This window comes from Nicotiana tomentosiformis, chromosome 12 (assembly GCF_000390325.3).
Source record: "Nicotiana tomentosiformis chromosome 12, ASM39032v3, whole genome shotgun sequence".
NCBI lineage: Eukaryota > Viridiplantae > Streptophyta > Magnoliopsida > Solanales > Solanaceae > Nicotiana > Nicotiana tomentosiformis.
In genome coordinates this window covers 89,961,675-89,982,404 of record NC_090823.1, presented here as the reverse complement: position 1 = coordinate 89,982,404, position 20,730 = coordinate 89,961,675, and the positions used below count along the sequence as shown (strand labels likewise).

Sequence of the window (20,730 nt, the reverse complement as noted above, 5' to 3'; positions counted from 1 at the left end):
ATATCTAAATGGGACCATGCAAAACAATTGATGTTATCGATAAGAAGTTGAATGAGTTTCTTCCTGAGTTCGGGGCTCAACCCCGTTCCCAAGTATACCTTTCGCTTGGACCAGTGCTTGATCAATATGACTTGCTCTAGCTCCTCGATTGTTGATTTGGTAGAGTCGGATTCATCGGGTATCACGAAAGATCGAGGGACCCTTTGGTCATCATCCTCTTTGATTTTCTGATTGTCTAGCTGGGTCGAAGCTGATGTCTGTGATTGCTATTTGGTGTCCCATTCTCCTTTCGAGCCCGATCCTTTTATCGGTGAAAGTGAGGACATTGGTTTAGCTTCGTCGACAGCGAACATTTCCTTTGCGGATGGCTGTTCTCCTTACACTGTTTTGACACCTCCCGATGTCGGGAATTTGAGGGCCTGGTGTAGGGTCGAAGGCACAGCTCTCATGTTGTGGATCCATGGCTTTCCGAAAAGGGCGTTATATCTCATATCGCCTTCGATCACGTGAAACTTTGTTTCTTGGATGGTCCCGGCCACATTTATTAGTAGGATTATCTCACCCTTTGTGGTTTCACATGCCATGTTCAACCCGTTCAGGACCAGAGTTGCTGGTACGATCTGATCTTGTAGTCCGAGCTGCTCTACTACCTTCAATCAGATGATGTTGGCCGAGCTACCTGGATCGATTAACACACGCTTAATTTTAGTTTTATTAATGAGTATGGATATTACCAGTGCGTCATTATGAGGTTGGATGACCCCCTCTGCATCTTCATCGTCAAAGGACAAAGTCCCCATGGGTGCGTAATCTTGAGTCCGAGATCGTTTTTCCCTCACCTTCGATGTTTTAGTGCGTTTAAGTACTGGTCCCTGAGGGGTAGCGATGCCTCCGATGATCATGTGAATGACGTGCTGGGGTTCTTCTTGCTCGTTTTGCTTGCTGAAATCCCTGCTTTTAAAATGGTTCTTCGCCCTATCACTTAGAAATTCCCGAAGGTGCCCTTTGTTAAACAAGCGAGCTATTTCCTCCCTTAGTTGCTAACAATCTTCCGTTCTGTGGCCATGGGTGCCATGATATTCGCACGTTTGATTGGGATTTCTTCGGGCAGGATCGGTCTGCATGGGTCGAGGCCATTTAGTGTCTTTGATGCGTCCGATGGCTGACACGAGAGTGGATGCACCAACGCTGAAGTTATATTCCGATAATCAAGGTGCTTCTATAGGATCGGTATATTTATCAAAGCCGCTCTTACTCATAAGCCCTCGAGAACTTTGTCCTCGATCAATCCTTCGATTATTACGAACTGCATTGCGTGCTGAACCGTTGTTCACCCGATCCGTGACGTATGGTCGATATCGGTCTCTGTTCGATCTTCGTTCTCTATCGATCCCCTTTTGGTTTTTAGTAACTATCCTGTTATGATGAACGAGTCCGTACGGAGCTCCCAACTGATCATCCTCGACCCTAATTTTCGATTGATATTGGTTGTGTATGTCTGCCCAAGTTATCGCTGGATACTTGATCAAATTTTGTTTCACCCGATGTGATGCTGTCGAACTTAGCTCGTTCAAACCTTGGGTGAAAGCTTGTACGAAACAATCGTCCGCGACCGAGGGTAATTCCATGCGTTCTATTTGAAATCGGGATACAAATTCCCTCAGCATTTCCTCCTGCCTTTGCTTTACTTTGAAGAGATCTAATTTCCTTGTTGCAACCTTTATGGCACCAGCATGTGCTTTTACAAACGAATCTGCTAACATGGCAAAAGAATCGATGGAATTCGACGGTAAATTGTGGTACCAGATCATCGCTCCCTTAGAGAGGGTCTCCCCGAACTTTTTCAACAACACGAATTCGATCTCTTCGCCCTCCAAATCGTTGCCTTTTATAGCACATGTGTAAGAGGTGACATGTTCGTTAGGATCGGTCGTACCGTTATATTTGGGAATTTCGGGCATACGAAATATTTTGGGGATTGGCTTCGGTACCGCACTCGACGGAAAAGGCTTTTGTATGAATTTTTTCAAATCAAGCCCCTTTATCATTGGTGGAGCCCCCGAGATTTGATCGACCCTGGCATTGTACGTTTCCACCCTCTTGTCATTGGCTTCGACTCGTTTTGAGAGTTCTTCGAGAAATTTAGTAATTTCGGGAGTAGTCCCCGATTCTTGCTCGTTAGATTTCACTATGGCGGGCTCTGTTCTGGGGGTGACTTCTCGAAGTGGATTGGAATCCGGCCTGCTTTGTGCACGAGTTTGGCTCTGTAGCTGAGCTATCGCTACTTGTTGGGCTTGTAGCATCTCGAAGATCATACGTAAGCTGGCCCCGATTTCTCCCGTGTTTTGGGTGTCTTGGGATGCGGATCGAGTACAGCCCTGAATGCTTCTTTCCGGTTCGGAACGCTGGTTCGCCCCCAATGCTATTTGTGAATTGACATCCAATGGTATTCCGCGCTCGAATTTTGGGTACTTCGATTCGAGCCTCGGGTGCCAAGCTATTGTTAATTGGCCTTCCGGCCCCGGGTGCCAAGTTGTTGGTTTCATCTTGAAGGCCGGCTTCGTAATCGATCGGTGAAGCCATTTGATTGGTGGTTATTCGTAGCTGGTCCGAAATTCAAGATGTTTTTGGAAATAAGTGCAAAGCACAATGGCATGTTTTTTCAGATTTGTATCAAATGACCACTGTTATCCTCGTCCCCACGGTGGGCGCCAAACTCGCCAAACTTTTTACCCGAAAAATGGATAGAGTTGAATTTATACGTAGTTCCGAAGATATGTGGCATAACTTAACACAAAATGCAAGGATAAATAAAAAGTGTAAATATAGATTGGGGAGAATGCTAAAATAGATAAGGTTATTGATGTGTGGCTATAATTCCATAGTTTCGTACATTATGTGCCTTGCATTTTATATGCTTTAATGATAAATTACACTTTATTTGTGCATAATGGAGTATATTTTATGTGTAGGTGAATTGGAGATGAAAGTAGAGCAAAAGGGTACTTAAACGTTGAAAGTATGCTCGAGAACAGTGAAAAAGAGAGACCAGGCTTTAGCCTGGCGAGGCCAGCCTAAGGCCAGGCTGGACCAGGCTTTATCCTGGCGAGGCCAGCCTAACGCCAGGTCCAATCCGAGTTTTTGAAGACTTAATTCGTTCCGGGGTTTTGACTAGGACCCGGCCCACACGTTTAGGGTTTCTTATACACATATAAATAGACCTAAAACACCACTTGGAAGGGGGTGGTTTTCAGCAGCCAAAGGGGTTCTATCAGCAGCCACGTTTTTGGGAAGCTAGAGGCAAGGAGAGCTGGTGGAATCACCTCTTGGGAGTTAGAATCATCTATTTGTACATCTTTTCATCTTTACTCTGTATTTTAATTATGCAAAATATTTGGGATATTGTTTATATGAGTATGAGTAGCTAACTTTCTAATCTAGGGTTTCGATGGAACCTATTGAAGGATGATTTTCTTGTTATGTTTATATAGATTTTTCGTAGTATTTTCTCTATTTGTTCAATTAATTATTCTTATGGTTGATTGAAGGGCTCTCAATTAGCTGTGCCTATTTAGTATGTATTACTCGGGAGAGAGTGCATATTTAGGTAGTTGTTGAACAACATCACTCCTAAACGTATATGAGGGATCAATACGAAGGTTTAAAGTTGGGATTAGGGATAACGAAACCTTGGTGCGATTTGAGTGAGCTGTGCTTAATGCTAGCTAGCGTAATTCGGGAGAATATGTCTAGTAAATTATGGTAATTACTCGGGAGAGAGTTACGATAATTAGAGTGCTCATGGTCGATAGAGAAGACTTAGGCAAATTTATAGGAAAAGTAGCAGAAAGGATTCCGACAATTGGGGAAATCATAACTCTAGACCTCCTTAGTCTTGTCTATAATTTCATCCATGTTAATTGATATTTTTAGTGTTTTCTAGTATTTGTTAGTTAATTAGATAAAAATAAACATTATAATCTTTATAATTAGAAAATTATTCGAACTTGTGTTTCTTTGCAATATTGAACAGTTGTAGCTAAGCCTTAGTTCTCTATGGTATTCGACACCGGACTTGTAAACCGGATTATATTTGCAACGACTGCTTAGTCCTTTTTATAAGGCATAGTTGGGCGTGATCAAATTTTGGCGCCATTGCTGGGGAACTAACGGTTTAGTTGTAGGTGTTTATATTGCAAAGAAATACATTGCTAGGTTGATAAAGAAACACTTATAGTTGTAGGTGTATATATTGCTAGGTTGCAAGTTTGAACTTTTATTTTTGCTTTCTTGTATTTGATTTTTTTTATTTTTGTTTTACTTGTTAATTTTAGAAACATGGCATCTTGGAATTATGACAGTTTTGATGTTGGTAATTCTACTTTTGATCCTCCTTATGCATATTGTGGAGGAAACCACCCATGGCAAAATTATCAAAATATTCCTGAGAGCGAGTTATGTGCACCAACTCAATCTTATGTGTGGAATGTGTGTGATATGTGTGGTGGTCAAGATGGTCACTTTCATGTTTGTGCTTATATGTCTTATGCTGCCCCAACCCCTTACTTTAATGGTTCTACATTTTCATGTGAAGTGAATATGAACAAAGAATCTTGGGAAGCTGACCTGAAAAAGATCGAAGATATGTTAAAGGTCCTCATGGAACAATATGATGAGAAATTACTGCAGATACAAAGGCAAGAGACAACTATGCACAATTTGGAAGCTCAGGCTAATAAACTAAGTGAACCTTGTAAAGTGCAACAAGCTTACATTGTGGATAATAGCCAAGAAGAGTATGAATGGGCTGCAGAAATTGCCATTATAATGGAGGAGTTGAGAGTAGAATTTGACCAAACCAACCAACTAGAATTTGATGATGCCGATGTTGTAGAAGAGATACTAGAGTCAAGCAAGGACATTGAAGATACATATTTAGTTAACTCTAGTGTCATTAGTGTTAAGGATGTAGACAGTCCCAATGCTCATGTAGTTGAACGCATTGGTCCATACTTCAAGCATTTTTCTACATTGTGTTTGGATGATAATATAGAAATAGAGTCATCCGAGCCACTTGAGGAGTCAAGGAATGAGGAACAAAGCGCCTACATTATGGAATGCTTCTTGCTAGAAAGTCGGGAATACATATCTCATCTAAAGGCCAAGAAGTGCGGAATACTACATTGTTTTATTGGGCCAGTCAGATTTATTCCACCACCCTAGGAGCATGATCATAGAGCAGAAACAAAACTTGGGGTCCAATTCATATGTTCAAAGTAGAGGCAGAAAGTGATTCGTGTCGTGTCGCGATATTAAATCAAGCGCTTGTTGGGAGGAAACCCAGCTTTACTGCTTTATTTTATTTTTATTTATTATTTTTGTAGTGTCAATTTTTGCTTTTCTAGGAGCATGGAAAGCAAAGCTATTGGAAGGATGCAATAGCAAACCAGATAGTTGAAACTAAGTGTGAGGTACCCGCACGAAGGACCAAGCCTGGGAGAAGTCTGAGTACCCCATGAGTTGCTAGTGCTTCGGCCTTTGGCTCACCAGGGAGTCTCTTTTACCCTCTTATTAGTTATGGTGTGCATTGGGGATAATGCACAATTTTAAGTATGGGGTGAGGAGATTGTCTAGGTGACTTTCTATGCTATTTTAATTATGTTACTTTAATTGAATTTTTTTTTTAGAGAACTGAAATAGAAAAGATTGGACTTTTCTTGACGATGGATCTATTAGACAATTTTCTTGAGGGATTTAAGTCAAAAGGAAAAAGATAAAAAAAAAATTATTTTGTTAGATAGTGTAGAAATTCCCCCATGGTTTTCTTTGTACCGCGGTTCTTTTTCAAGGGTTTTGTTTGAATCGGGTGTAGTTAGTTTTATTTATTTTTAGGAATAGGAACCATTGTGCCATGAATTGAATTGAAGCAATATCTCTTAGCTTTGTTATGCCTTGAGAATAGTTAGTACTATGGTTGTGACGCTTAGGCTCGGGTTTTGACTCTCGCATAAGTACCTTAAATCGTAGATTCTTAATTTTTCTTAACTGCTTTGACTGAAGCGTCGCGATGAAACCAATTCTGAGTGAGTTATGTGCCATGTCTGTGTGAGGTTTTGTATGTATTCTATGCATTGCATTTGATGTCTAGAACTTGCCCCGTGTGTTTGTAAAGCGAAATAGTAGTATTGTTCAGTCTAGGAAGTGATATAGGCGTTTCTTTGTTAAGCCAGATATATAAAATTTACCCACCTAAATGTTATGTACCGTAGTTAACCCCGTTGAGCCTATAATCTTATTTCTTTGGTAACCACATTACAAGTCGTACCCATTTGTTTTAATAGACCATATATTTGAACCTTTTCACCTCTCATGAGCACTTGAATTGTTATGAACTTTGTAAAAGTTAAAGTGTGGGGTGGTTGGTTCGGCTTTGGCGTGGAACTAATGAAATAAGGAGAAAGGTGCATTGTTTTGAAAAAGTAAGAGCCACTTGAATTGAAAAAAAGAAAGAAAAGAAAAATTAGTTGTATTGATGTGAAAAATATCCCTTGATAGTGGTGACTCTTGATGTAATTGTGCTTAAAGAAATATGGAGTTAATATATATTGAGGTGAAGGTGGAGTTATGGTTTGACATAAGTATGGGATGTGTGTTAAAGTATATGTATTAAAGTGCTTAAGGGAGGTGTAGTCACTCATATCCAAATATATCCTACCCGACCTGCAGCCTACATTATAACCAATGAAAGTCCTCCTTGATCTTAGACTGAATGAACTCGATTAGTAGAGTATTATACTACGGGCAAGCCTATGGTGCATTTTTTGTAGCATATGAATGTTATTTCTAAGAGCGCGTGAATTCTTCCTATATTGAGTTCCTACGGTCTTAAAATTCATTGTGTGTGGAACTAATCTCTCTGATTATGTGAGGGCACATGATTCATAAAGAAAAGTTATGTTGTTGACATCCATGTTAGAGTAAGTAAGTGAATTGTGAATAAGGCATGGCATTTGTCAGTCGAATCTTGAGGCGAGGATGTCACACTTGTGTGCTTAAACTATTTTAAAAATTCTTGGTGTAATGAGTTAGGAGAATTTCTTAAAAAGGCCGTATCTATAAGTGTAGTTTGATTGCTCGAGGATGAGCAATGTTTAAGTGTGGGGTATTGATGTATGGCTATAATTCCATAGTTTCGTACATTATGTGCCTTGCATTTTACATGCTTTAGTGATAAATTACACTTTATTTGTGCATAATGGAGTATATTTTATGTATAGGTGAATTGGAGATTAAAGTAGAGCAAAAGGGGTACTTAAACGTTGAAAGTATGCTCGAGAATAGTGAAAAGGAGAGACCAGGCTTTAGCCTGGCGAGGCCAGCCTAAGGCCAGGCTGTACCAGGCTTTAGCCTGGCGAGGCCAGCCTAAGGCCAGGCTGGACTAGGCTTTATCCTGGTGAGGCCAACCTAAGGCCAGGCTGGACCAGGCTTTAGCCTGGCGAGGCCAGCCTAACGCCAGGTCCAATCCGAGTTTTTGAAGACTTAATTCGTTCCGGGTTTTGACTAGGACCCGGCCCACATGTTTAGTGTTTCTTATACACATATAAATAGACCTAAAACACCACTTGGAAGGGGGTGGTTTTCACCAGCCAAAGGGGTTCTATCAGCAGCCACGTTTTTGGGAAGCTAGAGGCAAGGAGAGCTGGTGGAATCACCTCTTAGGAGTTAGAATCATCTATTTGTACATCTTTTCATCTTTACTCTGTATTTTAATTATTCAAAATATTTGGGATATTGTTAATATGAGTATGAGTAGCTAACTTTCTAATCTAGGATTTTGATGGAACCTATTGAAGGATGATTTTCTTGTTATGTTAATATAGATTTGTCGTAGTATTTTCTGTATTTGTTCAACTATATTATTCTTGTGGTTGATTGAAGGGCTCTCAATTAGTTGTGCCTATTTAGTATGTATTACTCGGGAGAGAGTGCATATTTAGGTAGTTGTTGAACAACATCACTCCTAAACGTATATGAGGGATCAATACGGAGGTTTAAAGGTGGGATTAGGGATAACGAAACCTTGGTGCGATCTGAGTGAGCTGTGCTTAATGCTAGCTAGCGTAATTCGGGAGAATATGTCTAGTAAACTGTGGTAATTACTCGGGAGAGAGTTATGACAGTTAGAGTGCTCATGGTCGATAGAGAAGACTTAGGCAAATTTATAGGAAACGTAGTGGAAAGGATTCCGACAATTGGAAAAATCATAACTCTAGACCTCCTTAGTCTTGTCTATAATTTCAGCCATGTTAGTTGATAATTTACTGTTTTATAATATTTGCTAGTTAATTAGTAGAAATAAAAATAAAATTTTTATAACTAGAAAATTACTTGAACTTGTATTTCTTTGCAATATTGAACAGCTGTAGCTAAGCCTTAGTTCTCTGTGAGATTCGTCTCCGGACTTGTAAAGCGGATTATATTTGCAACGACCGCTTAGTCCTTTTTATAAGGCATAGTTGGGCGTGATCAGTTATCAGGAACAATGAATCTCAGGATTCAATATATAGAATCAATTTAAGAAATCTGAAAGAATGGTTCTTTTATATAGAAGAATATAGCCCTTTTATTACAATGTAAGCCTTGGAAAAACTTGTCCTACAGAAATAGTAACCAAGCCCTTTTATAGTGGAGGAATTTGGCTCTAAGCATAATAAAATAAACATTCAGTGGGAGATCCATGATAAGTCAGCTTTTACATAATTTCTGCCAAGAATCTCTCTAGTGGGATTGCAACGGCTTTTGTCTGTGAGCTCGATCTTGCTTAGAACCCTCGATTTTGGTTTGAGCTTGATTTCGGCTCGAACTCATGATCTTGGTTCGAGCCCGATCCTGGCTCGAGCCCTCGAATTGATTCGAGGTCAATGTCGGTTGGTCTCTGGATTGTCAGCATGGTAGATTTTGATTCGAGCTTGGTAATGATATCGAACTTGACACGGATCGGCCTTCCCAGGTTCGAGGATAGTTTGCTCCACCTTCGGGATCTCACTTTGATAAATCATCGTTTGAACTCGATCGGACGTGCTAAGGCCGAAACTTATTTTGACCGTATACATTATATTTGAGTTACAAAAGTTAAAATAAAAAGTGTAAGTTCTTGTTGTCTTATTTTGATCCAGATATATGTGATAGCTTGCTTCAAAAAACCAAAACACCTTCAAAGTGGTATGAAAGCTATTTGTCTCAACACAAAAGAAGAAAGTGCTTTGCCGCATAGGTTGTGATCTTTGAAGCCGATTTCATTAAGCTCTTATTGGCATAAGCACCTCCTCTAACTTGGTGCAATACTAATGATTATTTAAAAGCACCAAAAACGTGTTAAATATATCATTCATATCGTCAAGTGATTTGTTAGGCTCATAAGGAGACCCAAAAATTGTAAAGTTAATTTGCTAAATTACTACTGACGAAAGTAATGGCAGTCTTTGCCTTTCTATTATCCAGGGAGCGCTAGCTAGTTAATATTACTACTACATTTTAATCTGTTTATAGGATAATATATCTATCAAATATCATTAATAGTATTTTCATATGTAATGTTCAAAGCAAAGATTCAATGAATTAAATTGGGAATACAAAGGTACTAGACGTTCAATTGGATTGTTAGGTGAATTTGGTTGGGAATACAAAAATATTTCACAAGTTTCAAAAAATATTTCATGGATTACATTGTATTTTATGTTTTCATATAAAGTGTAGTAGAAAATTAAAGGCTCAATTTATTATGAGATATTTTTATCTATTGGTACAAAAATATTATAAGAGTGATGTTTAAATGAGGGACTAAAAGGTTAATTAACTTTTAATGGATATTTTGGTCTTTTAACAATGTACTTTGGGATTCACACTTAATTATAATATAGGATAATATATATACATTCTTTACGGAACAAATAAATTAATAAGGAAAATATCATATCAAATGAAAAGGAGAGAGTAAATAACTGAGGTTTGCAAACTAATCTTCGGTTGACAATATATTGATAGGTTTGTGAGTAGATTATTAATTATCTGAAATTAGTTAATGGTTTTCAAAGGACAAGAAAGTTAAAATAGACCTTTTAAGACTATTTTAGTGGTCCACAAAGTTCTGTCAGCAAGTTTAGATAAGGAGTCGTATTCGACGAGATTGACGTTAAGGGTTAGTTGGCTATTACCGATCACATAACAAAATTAAGTTACAAGACTGAATTTGGTTGGCTATTATCTTTAAGGGGTTACGAGAAGACACATTATTCGACAAAATGTTATGTAAGGTGTCCTTGTCTAGGATTTCAAGCCAACAAAATATAGTAGTAGAGTTGTCAAATACGACAAACTTGTTCTTCTCAATTAAACCATGAATTCGTTTGATGTTTTATACTTCAATACCACACAAGAGGGGTGATTTGCGTGGTATTCAATTTTTGCGTGTACTGATTATGGAATGACTTGATTCTTCTATGTGTTCCTTATACTACTGTTGCGGAAATAGTAAATGCGGAAAGTAAAGAACACAAATATTTTTACATGAAAAACACCCGACTCAAAAGGTGAAAAAACCACGACCTACTACTTAGTAGGATTTTCCTCAACACTTCACTAAATCACTGAGCCAAAATAATATTTACAAAACTCTTTGTAAATCTAAGGATTACCTCTAATCCCGTTGTGGCAACCAGCCTCTAACTGTTGCGACAACTTCAAGTTAGCTCTAACTTGAATACTTAGAGTACCTAATACAATTGCTTCTAGATAAAGCTGAAAGGTACAAAGCTACAATTGAACTAGAATAAAAGACATACGCTTGGAACTGGTTCTTCTATCTGGTTCATGTAGCTTCAGGTTCGTACATTTGAATAATACAAGAATTGCTTCCAAAATGCCTTGCTATTTTGCTCTCAACTCACGTTTAACTTCAGCGTTTGTCCGTACCTGTAAAATGAGAACGTCCTGCAATATATACAGTTTGTAGAATAAGAAATAACTAGAGTTCTAATGCTACTCTTCCTTGGTAGATGAGTTCTAATTATCTTCAACTTCTAACTCCTCCCTTATCTTGGATAAAGTTCTCTTCGAGTAAGGAGTCCTTCTCCTTATCATTTATGCAACCTTTTCGATCGGGATATATCAGATATAACAACTTAATCTTATCTCCTTCACGTGCATCCCTTATACTTGAATCTGCCCGTGTTTGTGTACATTGTGTATGGACTTGGTTCATGCTCGAGTTCCTTTGTCAATCATCAAAACAAACTTCACTTGGGCCAACAAATTCCCCCTTTTTGATGATGAAAAAACTTTGTGCTTTTTATAAGCATAGGCCCTGTGTCAACTTAGCTCAACATCAATATAATGTTAGAATACGTTTCATTTTAAAGTCACAAATCATCAAGGACCAGGTTCATTAGGTTATAAACATCATCGTCCAAAGTAAAAAAGCACAACCTATCTCCCCCCTTTTGGCATCATCGGAAAGTTGTATAATTATATTAGATAACCAGATTTTAATAGAAATTATTCATGGCCACTGGGGCTACTTCAAATGCAATCATGGAGTCAAGCATCATTTATTATTCTAATGATATTAGCCATCTAAGAAGCATCAACAAACAGTTAGAGCACAAAAATAGTTAATTATCATTGATACTTAGTCATCCACACACATAAAGAGAAATAAAAATACTAGATCATGAGCAAAAGGAAAAAAATCCCATCTGCATCACTGGTTGGTCTAACTAGGCTAGGAAGGTCCTAAGGCTGTGAAGGACCAGATTTTTGGTTCTTGGCTTGAAGCAGTTTTAGCATATCTTGAAAAACACCATCATTCTTTTCCTTATCCTTTGCTAGATCAAATCTAAGAGCATCTCTCTCAATTTCCACTTCTGCCAACCTCTTCTTCAGCCTTTCAATTTTAGCATCCTTAGTCCCACTCTCTTGTACCAAGGCTCGCACTTTGCTGTTCACATGTACCTTTTTGGATGAACTAGGTTCTTTAGGAGTGGTGTGGACTTCATAGTCACAAGCAGTCAAAGTATTTGCCCTAAAGTGATCCTTGCTTGTACCAACCTCCCATTTCTTGATGGGTACCTTGAAGTGTGCAAGTACAACCGTGAGAGTAAAACCATAGGGTATGGCATGAGTTTTGGTACCAGTTAGAACCCTATCAAGAAGCTGAATAATAAATCCATGCCAATTGATTTGCCTCCCACTGTCCAAACATTCCATAAGGACCAGGTCCATGAATGTGGCTATGTGCCTCCTTTCCTGCCTAGGTAGGACAACTTTGTTAACTAATTCGAACAACACTTTGTGGGATGGCTTCATCTCACTTTTATACACAGCCTTGGGCTCAAGCTCTTCATCATTGTCACCAAACTTTCTTGTAATGGCAAGGGCAGTAGGGAGATTCTCTAGACTTGGCCATTCTAGCTTCTTATAATCATTGTACCCTTCAATAGGTACACATAAGATCTCTCCCAGTTCTTTATCATCAAAATTAATTATCACCCCCTTTACCACACTGGTGACCCTACCATCTTTGATCTCACAATTCGCCATGAACTCCACAATCTCAGTTTTGGCCAGCTTTCCATCCATCTGAAGGACCATGTCCTTCCATCCTTGCAATTGTAACTTCTCCAGCAACATTAACATACATTCCTCCTCCAAGTCCCCGAGGAGTCTACCTTTTAAGATGGTTCTCTTCCCAAACTTAACCATCTTGTCCTTCTCAGTATCGGATTCTTCTTCTTCCATTATTTTCACTTTTCTGGACTTCAAGGCAGACCTGGTTCTTTTAGCCAAGGTAGAGGGCCCTGCAGACTTTGTCTTTGAAACAGACTTCTTTATGGAAGTCTTGATCTTCTTTGCCTTTGGAGTCACAACCTCTATTTCTTCTGCCTCATCTTCATCACAAAGAACCAGGTCCATTTCCTCAATTTCAAGTGCCTCAACACGCTCAACCACCTTCTTCTTTCCCTTAGCAGCAACTTTTCTCTTACTTTCTTCTAGGGCTTTTTCTAGTTCAGCCTCACTCTGTTTCTTCTGACTCCTTGTAGCTCTTCCTTTTGTAGGAGAAGTCACTATAGGGATAGAAGAGGCAATCTTTCTCTTCTTGTTTGACCTAGCAGTACCAATGACTTTAATTCATGACCCTCTTTTCTTTTTAGGATTATAACTGTCAGACACTTTTCTCAGTAGGTCCTCGAGGGGTTCCTGCACAGATGGAACATGTTCTTGGAACCTCTTTCTCAACCTAATCATCCCCTCATCTGCTTCTCCAGACCCATTTCCCCATTTTTCTTTCACAATTTCTTCTTCTTCTCCAGCAGATTCTTCACTCCATACTACCATAGCTCATGTTTCTTCAGTCAAACCAACAGGAGTGGGTGAAGATTCAACCACTCTTTTTTCCATTCCCCTCACATTGCCTTAAGCATCCTCACTTTCATTTTTTTTCTCCTTTTATTTTTACCACCAATTTTTCCAGACTCAGTGGTCTTTACCCCAGCCACAGTTCCTACTAGAACAAACCTATTTTCCAGATTTGCAGCAACCTCAAAGATGATTTCAGAAGTAATTTTTGGACCAGAAGTTATCCGCTCTATTTCAGAAGAAACAGTTTCTTCCCCCTCAATAGCAGACTTGAATGATTCATCAGATTTTCTGGGGTTCTTCTTCCCTACTTGCTTTCAATTTTTCATTGATTTTCTTGATTTGTCCTCCTACAGCAACAACCTTGCGAGCAGCCATCTTGAACCTTCCTTTCTTAGAGATGGGTGTGGTTGAAGGTGTGATGGCTGGTATGGGTGTAATTCCTTGGGTGGTGATGAAGGATTCTCAGAAGGGTTTGCCATTGTTGTATTTGGGAATTTGAGAAAAGGAGTTTGTGTGTGTTTGGAAGATGAGAGAAGAGAGAAAATTTTGACGGCTTGACAATTGAGAAGTGAAGAAGCAACTAAGGCCTAATCAATTTAAAGTGAAAGTGTTTAATTGGGTAACGTCAGCCTTTTTAGAAGTCTAATCAAACTGGAATTCAGTTTGGAAAGACGTTGAATAATGTCCCTAGAATCTAGGCACTTAATGTGGGTTGGACTCTATTTGAATGAAACCGGTTCATTTCGTAACTGATAAGATCGAGGAGTTTAGGGGTTGAATGGGACTCTCCTCTTGTTCATAATCCAATTATAATTATTTTAAAATATGCAGAGTAGAGAGTACGTACCAGGTAATCTTGATGAACCAGGCTCTTCACTGAGAAATCTCTTATGTAAGTCTGAATTATCCAAGAAAATAGAGATAATATCATTAGAGATTAATGAGTTAATTTAGCACATGGCACAAGAGTATACTGATGAAAGTATGAGACTGAGCAAAATCTAATCTAATTATTTACAAGAATTCACAATTTCTATAACCAATTTTTGAGTTAGACATGGTTCCTTTTAGGTGATCTTAATCATCCCTAATTCTAACATGTTCCTTTCAAAGTGATCTCTACTTAGAGCTTTTGTGAAGTTGTCAGCTATTTGCTTGTCAGAAGCACAAAATTCCATAGTGATCAAACATTTTTTATAGTTGTCCCTCAAAAAGTGATGCCTAACATCTATGTGCTTAGTTCTTTTGTGATGAACTGGGTTCTTGGTCATACTAATCGCACTAGTGTTATCACAAAAGAGGGGTATACAACCTACATCAATTCCAAAGTCATTAATTGTTGTTTGATCCACAACAATTGAGCACAACATGAGGCAACAACCACATACTCAGGTTTAGCAGTAGATAAGGCCACATAATTTTGCTTTTTGGTGGCCCAAGACACAATACATGAGCCAAGAAAGTATGTCATACCTGAGGTACTTTTTCTATCCACAAGAAAACCTGCATAATCAGTATGAACATATCCCACTAAGTTGAAATTACTACATTTTGGATACCATAGACAAAGGTCAGTGGTGCCTTTTAGGTATCTCAGGATCCTCTTGACAATACTCAAGTGAGACTCCTTTGGACTTGCCTGAAATCTAGCACAAAGGCCTACACTGAAAATAATGTCAGGTCTGCTAGCAGTGAGATACAAAAAAGATCCAATCATTCCCTTATACAACTTCTGATCAACAGATGAACCAGGTTCATCTATATCTAATTTTGTGGTTGTTGCTATAGGAGAGCCAATTTCTTTGAAATCTTCCATTTTAAACCTTTTAAGCAACTCTTTCACATACTTCTGCTGATGGATCATCCACTTGAATTTTTTTTAATTTATAAGCCTAAAAAGAAATTAAGCTCACCCATCATTCTTATTTTAAATTCAATCCCCATTAGTTTAGCAAATTCTTTACTTAACTTATCAGTAGTTGCTCCAAAGATTATATCATCAACATATATCTGAACTACCAAGAGATTTTTACATTTTTCTTTCAAGAATAAAGTATTGTCAATTTTACCTCTCTTGTAGCCATGCTCAAGCAAAAATTGTGATAATCTTTCATACCACGCTCTTGGAGCCTGCTTAAGCCCATAAAATGCTTTGTTAAGCTTGTACACATGATTAGGACATTCCTTGCTTTCAAAGCTCGGAGGTTGCTTGACAAACACTTCTTCCTTTAGATAGCTATTGAGGAAGGCACTCTTGACATTCCCTGATGGAGAGTGAATTCCATATAAGCAGCAAAGGCTATAAGGAGTCTAATTTCTTCCAATCTTACAACTGGAGCAAAGGTCTCATCATAGTCTATGACCTCCTCATGACTATATCCCTGAACCACCAATCTTGCCTTGTTCATTACAACTGTTCCATTTTCATCAAGTTTGTTTCTGAAGACCCACTTTGTCCCAATTACTGATCTGTCCTTGGGTCTTGGTACTAGATGCCAAACTTGACTTCTCTCAAACTGGTTGAGTCCATCTTGCATTACATTCACCCAGTCTGCATCCTGTAAAGCCTCAGCAATATTTTTAGGTTCAATAAGAGATAAAAAAGTATCAAAAGCACAAAGATTCTTCAAAGAAGATCTAGTTTTGATTCCAGAGGTTGGATCAGTGATTATGTTCTCAATGGGATGAGAACTTTGATACTTGTAAGGTTTCACAACCAGTTGGTTTCCCTTAGATGTTCCTTCATTATTTTGTTGCTGAGGAACAGGTTCATAGGAAGGTACCCTTGACGTTTGAGGATCACTTCCTCTTTGTTCAGTTCCCCCTGTCAAGTTGCCCTGGGTGGAAGGACCTGTTCCATCACCTGTTTCTACTTCTAGCGAAGCTTTAGTCTATGATGTGGTTTCATTTGAGTTTCTCACCAGCCCAGTTTCTTCATCATCATGTTCCTGCCTCTCAGAAAGAATATTAGTTTCATCAAAAACCACATGTACACTTTCTTCTACACACATAGTTCTTTTGTTATAAATTTTATAAGCTTTACTATGTGAAAAATATCCCAAGAATACTCCCTCATCACTTCTGGGATCAAACTTACCTAGGGAGTCTTTACCATTATTGTGCACAAAGCACTTGCATCCAAATGCCCTAAGATGGGATATGTTTGGATTTATCCCTTTAAGTAACTCATAGGGAGTCTTCTCTACAAGAGGTCTAGTCATGCATCTGTTTATGATATAACATGCAGTGTTCACAGCTTCTGCCCAGAAGTTATGGGGAAATTTATTAGAAAGAAGCATAGTCCTAGCCATATTTTCAAGTGTCTTATTCTTTCTTTCAACTACTCCATTTTGTTGTGGAGTCTTAGGAGCAGAAAAATTATGATCTATGCCATTCTCATCACAAATTTCAGCAAATTTAGCATTCTCAAATTCAGTACCATGTTTAGACCTGATTGATGTAAGTTGATTACCTAGTTGTTTCTGAGTTTTTCTCACAAAAGAAGTAAACATGTCAAATGCTTCATCTTTAGATGTTAAAAACAATGTCCAAGTAAACCTAGAATAATCATCAACAAGCACCATCACATATCTCTTACCATCTCTGCTTAATGTTCTCATCGATCCACAAAGATCCATATGGACCAATTCCATCGTCCTGGCGGTGCTTACCACTTTCTTTCTTTTAAAAGAGGATCTTACTTGCTTCCCCCTTGCACAAGCCTTACAAACTTTATCCTCCTTGAACTTATTGTTAGGCAGTCCTATCACCAAATCCTTGAAGACTAATTTGTTTAGTTAACTTAGACTAGCATGTCCAAGTCTCTTGTCCCAAAGGAGTGGATCATTATCCAACATACTTAAGCAAGTGAGTTCATTTTCTGAAAGTGTGGACAGATCTACAACATATATGTTGTTCACTTTTTTTACCTGCAAAACTATATTGTCAGTGGTAATATTAATCACAAAGTATTTGGTAGATGTGAATGCCACCATGTTACCTCTATCACACAATTGTGATATACTTATTAGACTGTAATTCAGATAATCTATCAAGTAGACGTTCTTAATGGAGTGAGAATCAGTCTTACCTACCTTTCCAACCCCAATGATCTCACCTTTCTTCCCATTTCCAAAGGAGACATTACCTTCTTTAAGGTCCTCAAGTGAAAGGAACTTGTTCTTGTTTCATGTCATGTGCTTTGAGCAACCACTATTCATGTACCATATTTGGTTGCTCCCCTTCACATGGACTTGCAAAAGGAGATTAGGGGTTAGTCTTAGGAACCCAAACTAGTTTGGGTCCCTTTTTATAGGCAAAAGGATGAATCAAATTCTTTTTAGCCCAACTTGGTAGCCTATTCTTCCCTTGAACAAATTCTTTATTCTTTTGACTTGCCTTTTCTTTTGCAGTGCACTCACTTTTATAGTGACCCTTTTCACCATAGTGTGTGCAAATCTTGTTCTCAGGAAGTGTGAGGTACTTGCTTTTGGGATCCTACTTAGGTGCTAGGTTCCCAAAGCCAAGTCCTTTTCTGTTGCTACTATGATGTTCTTGTAGCCATGAAAGTGCATCGGAGGACCTGTTCCATTTACAAGTTCTGTCTAGCTCATGCTTGACCTTGATCAGATCCTCTTTTAGGATTCTTACCTGCTCATCCCTTTTATACAATTCATCTTTCATTTTCCCTACGATTTCTTTTAGATTGAGTTGTGTGTGATCAACTATCTTTTTACCTGTTCCTAATTTTAGTTTTAGATTTTCAGATCTAAGCTCTAGGATAGTTGAGTCAAGTGCATGCACCTATTTCTTCAACACAGTGTTTTCACCTACAGTTTCACTAACCCTAAGTTCCAGGTTTTTGCACTTAGCCTTCAAAATTACACATTATTTAGACAACTGCTCTTTTTCATTATGTACATCCTCAGATTAATCAATTAGTTCTAGAATTAACTCAGACAACCTTTCTTTAGAGAACAATTTAATCTTGTCTTTGAGATAAATTACACTTACCTCAGTTTCTTCATCAGATTCTCCGATGGCCATAAGTGCTTGTTCATCCTCCTCCTCATCATCATTTGAGCTTTCATCTGAGCTTTTCCCCAAGCAGTGACCATAGCCTTGGTTGATCCTTTGTTGCTACTTATCTTGGGTTGAACATGTTCCTTATTCCTGTTCCTTCATTCAGCTCTTTCCTTATTCCATTCAATTTCCCATAAAGGACAATTCTTGATATGGTGATCAGTCTTTCCACACTTGTAGTAGCCATCATTGGTTTGCTTCTCGGGAGCTTTTGACTTGCTATAACTTCCACTTCTTAAAGAACCCTTTCCTCTCCTCAGGTATTTCTTGAAGTCCTTGGTGATCATAGCCATTTGATCATCTTCTAGATCAGAACCTTCAGTGATTCTGAGTGCCAAGCTCCTTTCCTTCTTAGGTACATCCATTTTCATGGTTTGTCCTCTAAGTTCATAGGTAGTAAGATTTCCAATTAATTCATCCAGTGGGAGAGTGATAATGTTCTTTGATTCCTGAATGGCAGTGATTTTGCTTTCCCAGGTGATAGGCAAAACCCTTGTCAGTATCTTCTTGACTCTATATTCTTTAGGAATAATCCTTCCAAGAGACTTTAGCTCATTTTTCAAAGTAGTAAACCTTGTGTACATCTCTTGGATGGTTTCTCCTTCCTTCATAGTAAATTTCTCATATTGAGAATACAGTACAGTTCCTTTGGATCTCTTCACCTGATGTGTTCCTTCATGAGCCACATGCAGAGTATCCCAAATTTGCTTAGTAGTGGTATAACTTTGGATTCTTCTATACTCATCTGGACCAAGTCCATAAACAAGCCATTTCTTGGCTTTAGCATTCTTCTCCCATTTTTTCAAGTCCTCAGTAGTGCATTCCGCTCTTGTTTTTGGCACCTCTACTCCTTCAGCATTTATCTTCAAGGTAGCTAGTGGATCATCAGTGACAATGTCCCATAGCTTATAGTCCTCTCCTATAATGTGATCTCTCATCCTGTTTTTCCACCAAGAATAGTACTGGCCATTAAAGAGTGGAGGCCTGGCAGTGGATTGCCCTTCCTAATTTCCAGGTGGTGCACTCATCTTGATCCTATCTTAAGGTGTTAGCCTCTTCTCTGATACCAATTGATATTTTATACTTCAATACCACACGGGGGGGAGGGGGAGGGGAGGGGTGTGATTTGTGTGGTGTCCAATTTTCGCGTGCACTGATTATGGAAGGACCTGGTTCTTCTGAGCCAAATGCCTATCCATAACTAAGTATCTTCAGACGGATCTTCCTCTTGATAGTGATAAAATGTTGACATTAAGACCTCCATCTACAAAAGGATATCCCTATGGATAGTGACAAAATGTTGATGATGGAACAAGGAACTATCTTCAACTTTGCTTTGACAAATAGAAAGCCAAGTTGAAGACAATTATGAACAGAGCCCCTGTATATGATTGTGGTTTCTACTTCTACATGATGTTCTTGACATAAGAGACTGAGCAATTGTTGATTACTTTGGTCCAAGATGCTGGTTGTAATGGGAGGTTCTGGGACATGAGGAAGATCTTCTCACACACCTCACCCTTTAATGTAAGTTTCTGTATCAGAGAGCTGGTGACAAGCATCTAGGTGTGTCTTGTTGTATACCTGAGCTGAAGCTGCTGGACCTATGTTGAGATTCCATTTGATGATGGTTTGAAAGTTTATGTCATATGGCATGTACTGATTCTGCAATATTTGTTTGCCGATGATAACATTGTTCTGCATGTTGGGATTCTTGCTGTACTTCTAAATTGATGGGATCTAGCTCCTAGTGTTGCCCTATTTTCTCCTTATATTGTGAAGGAGCATGATGAGGCAGCAGTAGTGAGCTGTTAGTTGTATGATGTGTGTCATTCTTTATAGGTAGACAAAATATGGCCTGCTTTAAAACCATTGAGATACCCTCAGTAGGTTGAGTACATTTGTACTGATACCACACACTGAGGGTATGTTAATTGATTAAGCAAGGCAAAATACAAAGGTACCTGCAAAACAAAAACCAATATTAGCATACCAGACTACACCAATGTTCTCCTCCAGAAGGATTTGAATAAGGTGCTTGTTGGGTGTGGATATTTGGAAAACTAGGTCTGCTCCCTTTGCTGCTCTGATTTTATCCATACCCATGAGAAGATTGTGATGGTGCAATGATTTTGCTTGTTTTCCTGTGTCTGAAGGCTGGAGTGCTGTTGGAGTCTTGTAAAATCTATCCTCTGATGTGGTTAAGTATAGCTTAAGGGGAGTGGAAATGGG

The 20,730-nt window shown here is 38.7% G+C and overlaps 1 protein-coding gene across 1 annotated transcript; it reads right to left on the bottom strand.

Moving 5' to 3' along the window:
- Nucleotides 1-13,460: 13,460 nt before the first annotated feature.
- Nucleotides 13,461-20,202, bottom strand: LOC138903017 (uncharacterized). The gene is made up of 15 exons (XM_070190928.1): nt 20,018-20,202; nt 18,990-19,437; nt 18,430-18,555; nt 18,067-18,219; nt 17,346-17,597; nt 17,015-17,192; nt 16,671-16,942; nt 16,338-16,364; nt 16,134-16,253; nt 15,676-15,974; nt 15,486-15,546; nt 15,056-15,283; nt 14,890-14,919; nt 14,264-14,314; nt 13,461-13,727 (listed from the first exon to the last, which is right to left on the bottom strand). The coding sequence occupies exons 1-15, from the start codon at nt 20,200-20,202 to the stop codon at nt 13,461-13,463; spliced, it is 2,697 nt and encodes an 898-aa protein (XP_070047029.1).
- Nucleotides 20,203-20,730: the final 528 nt, after the last annotated feature.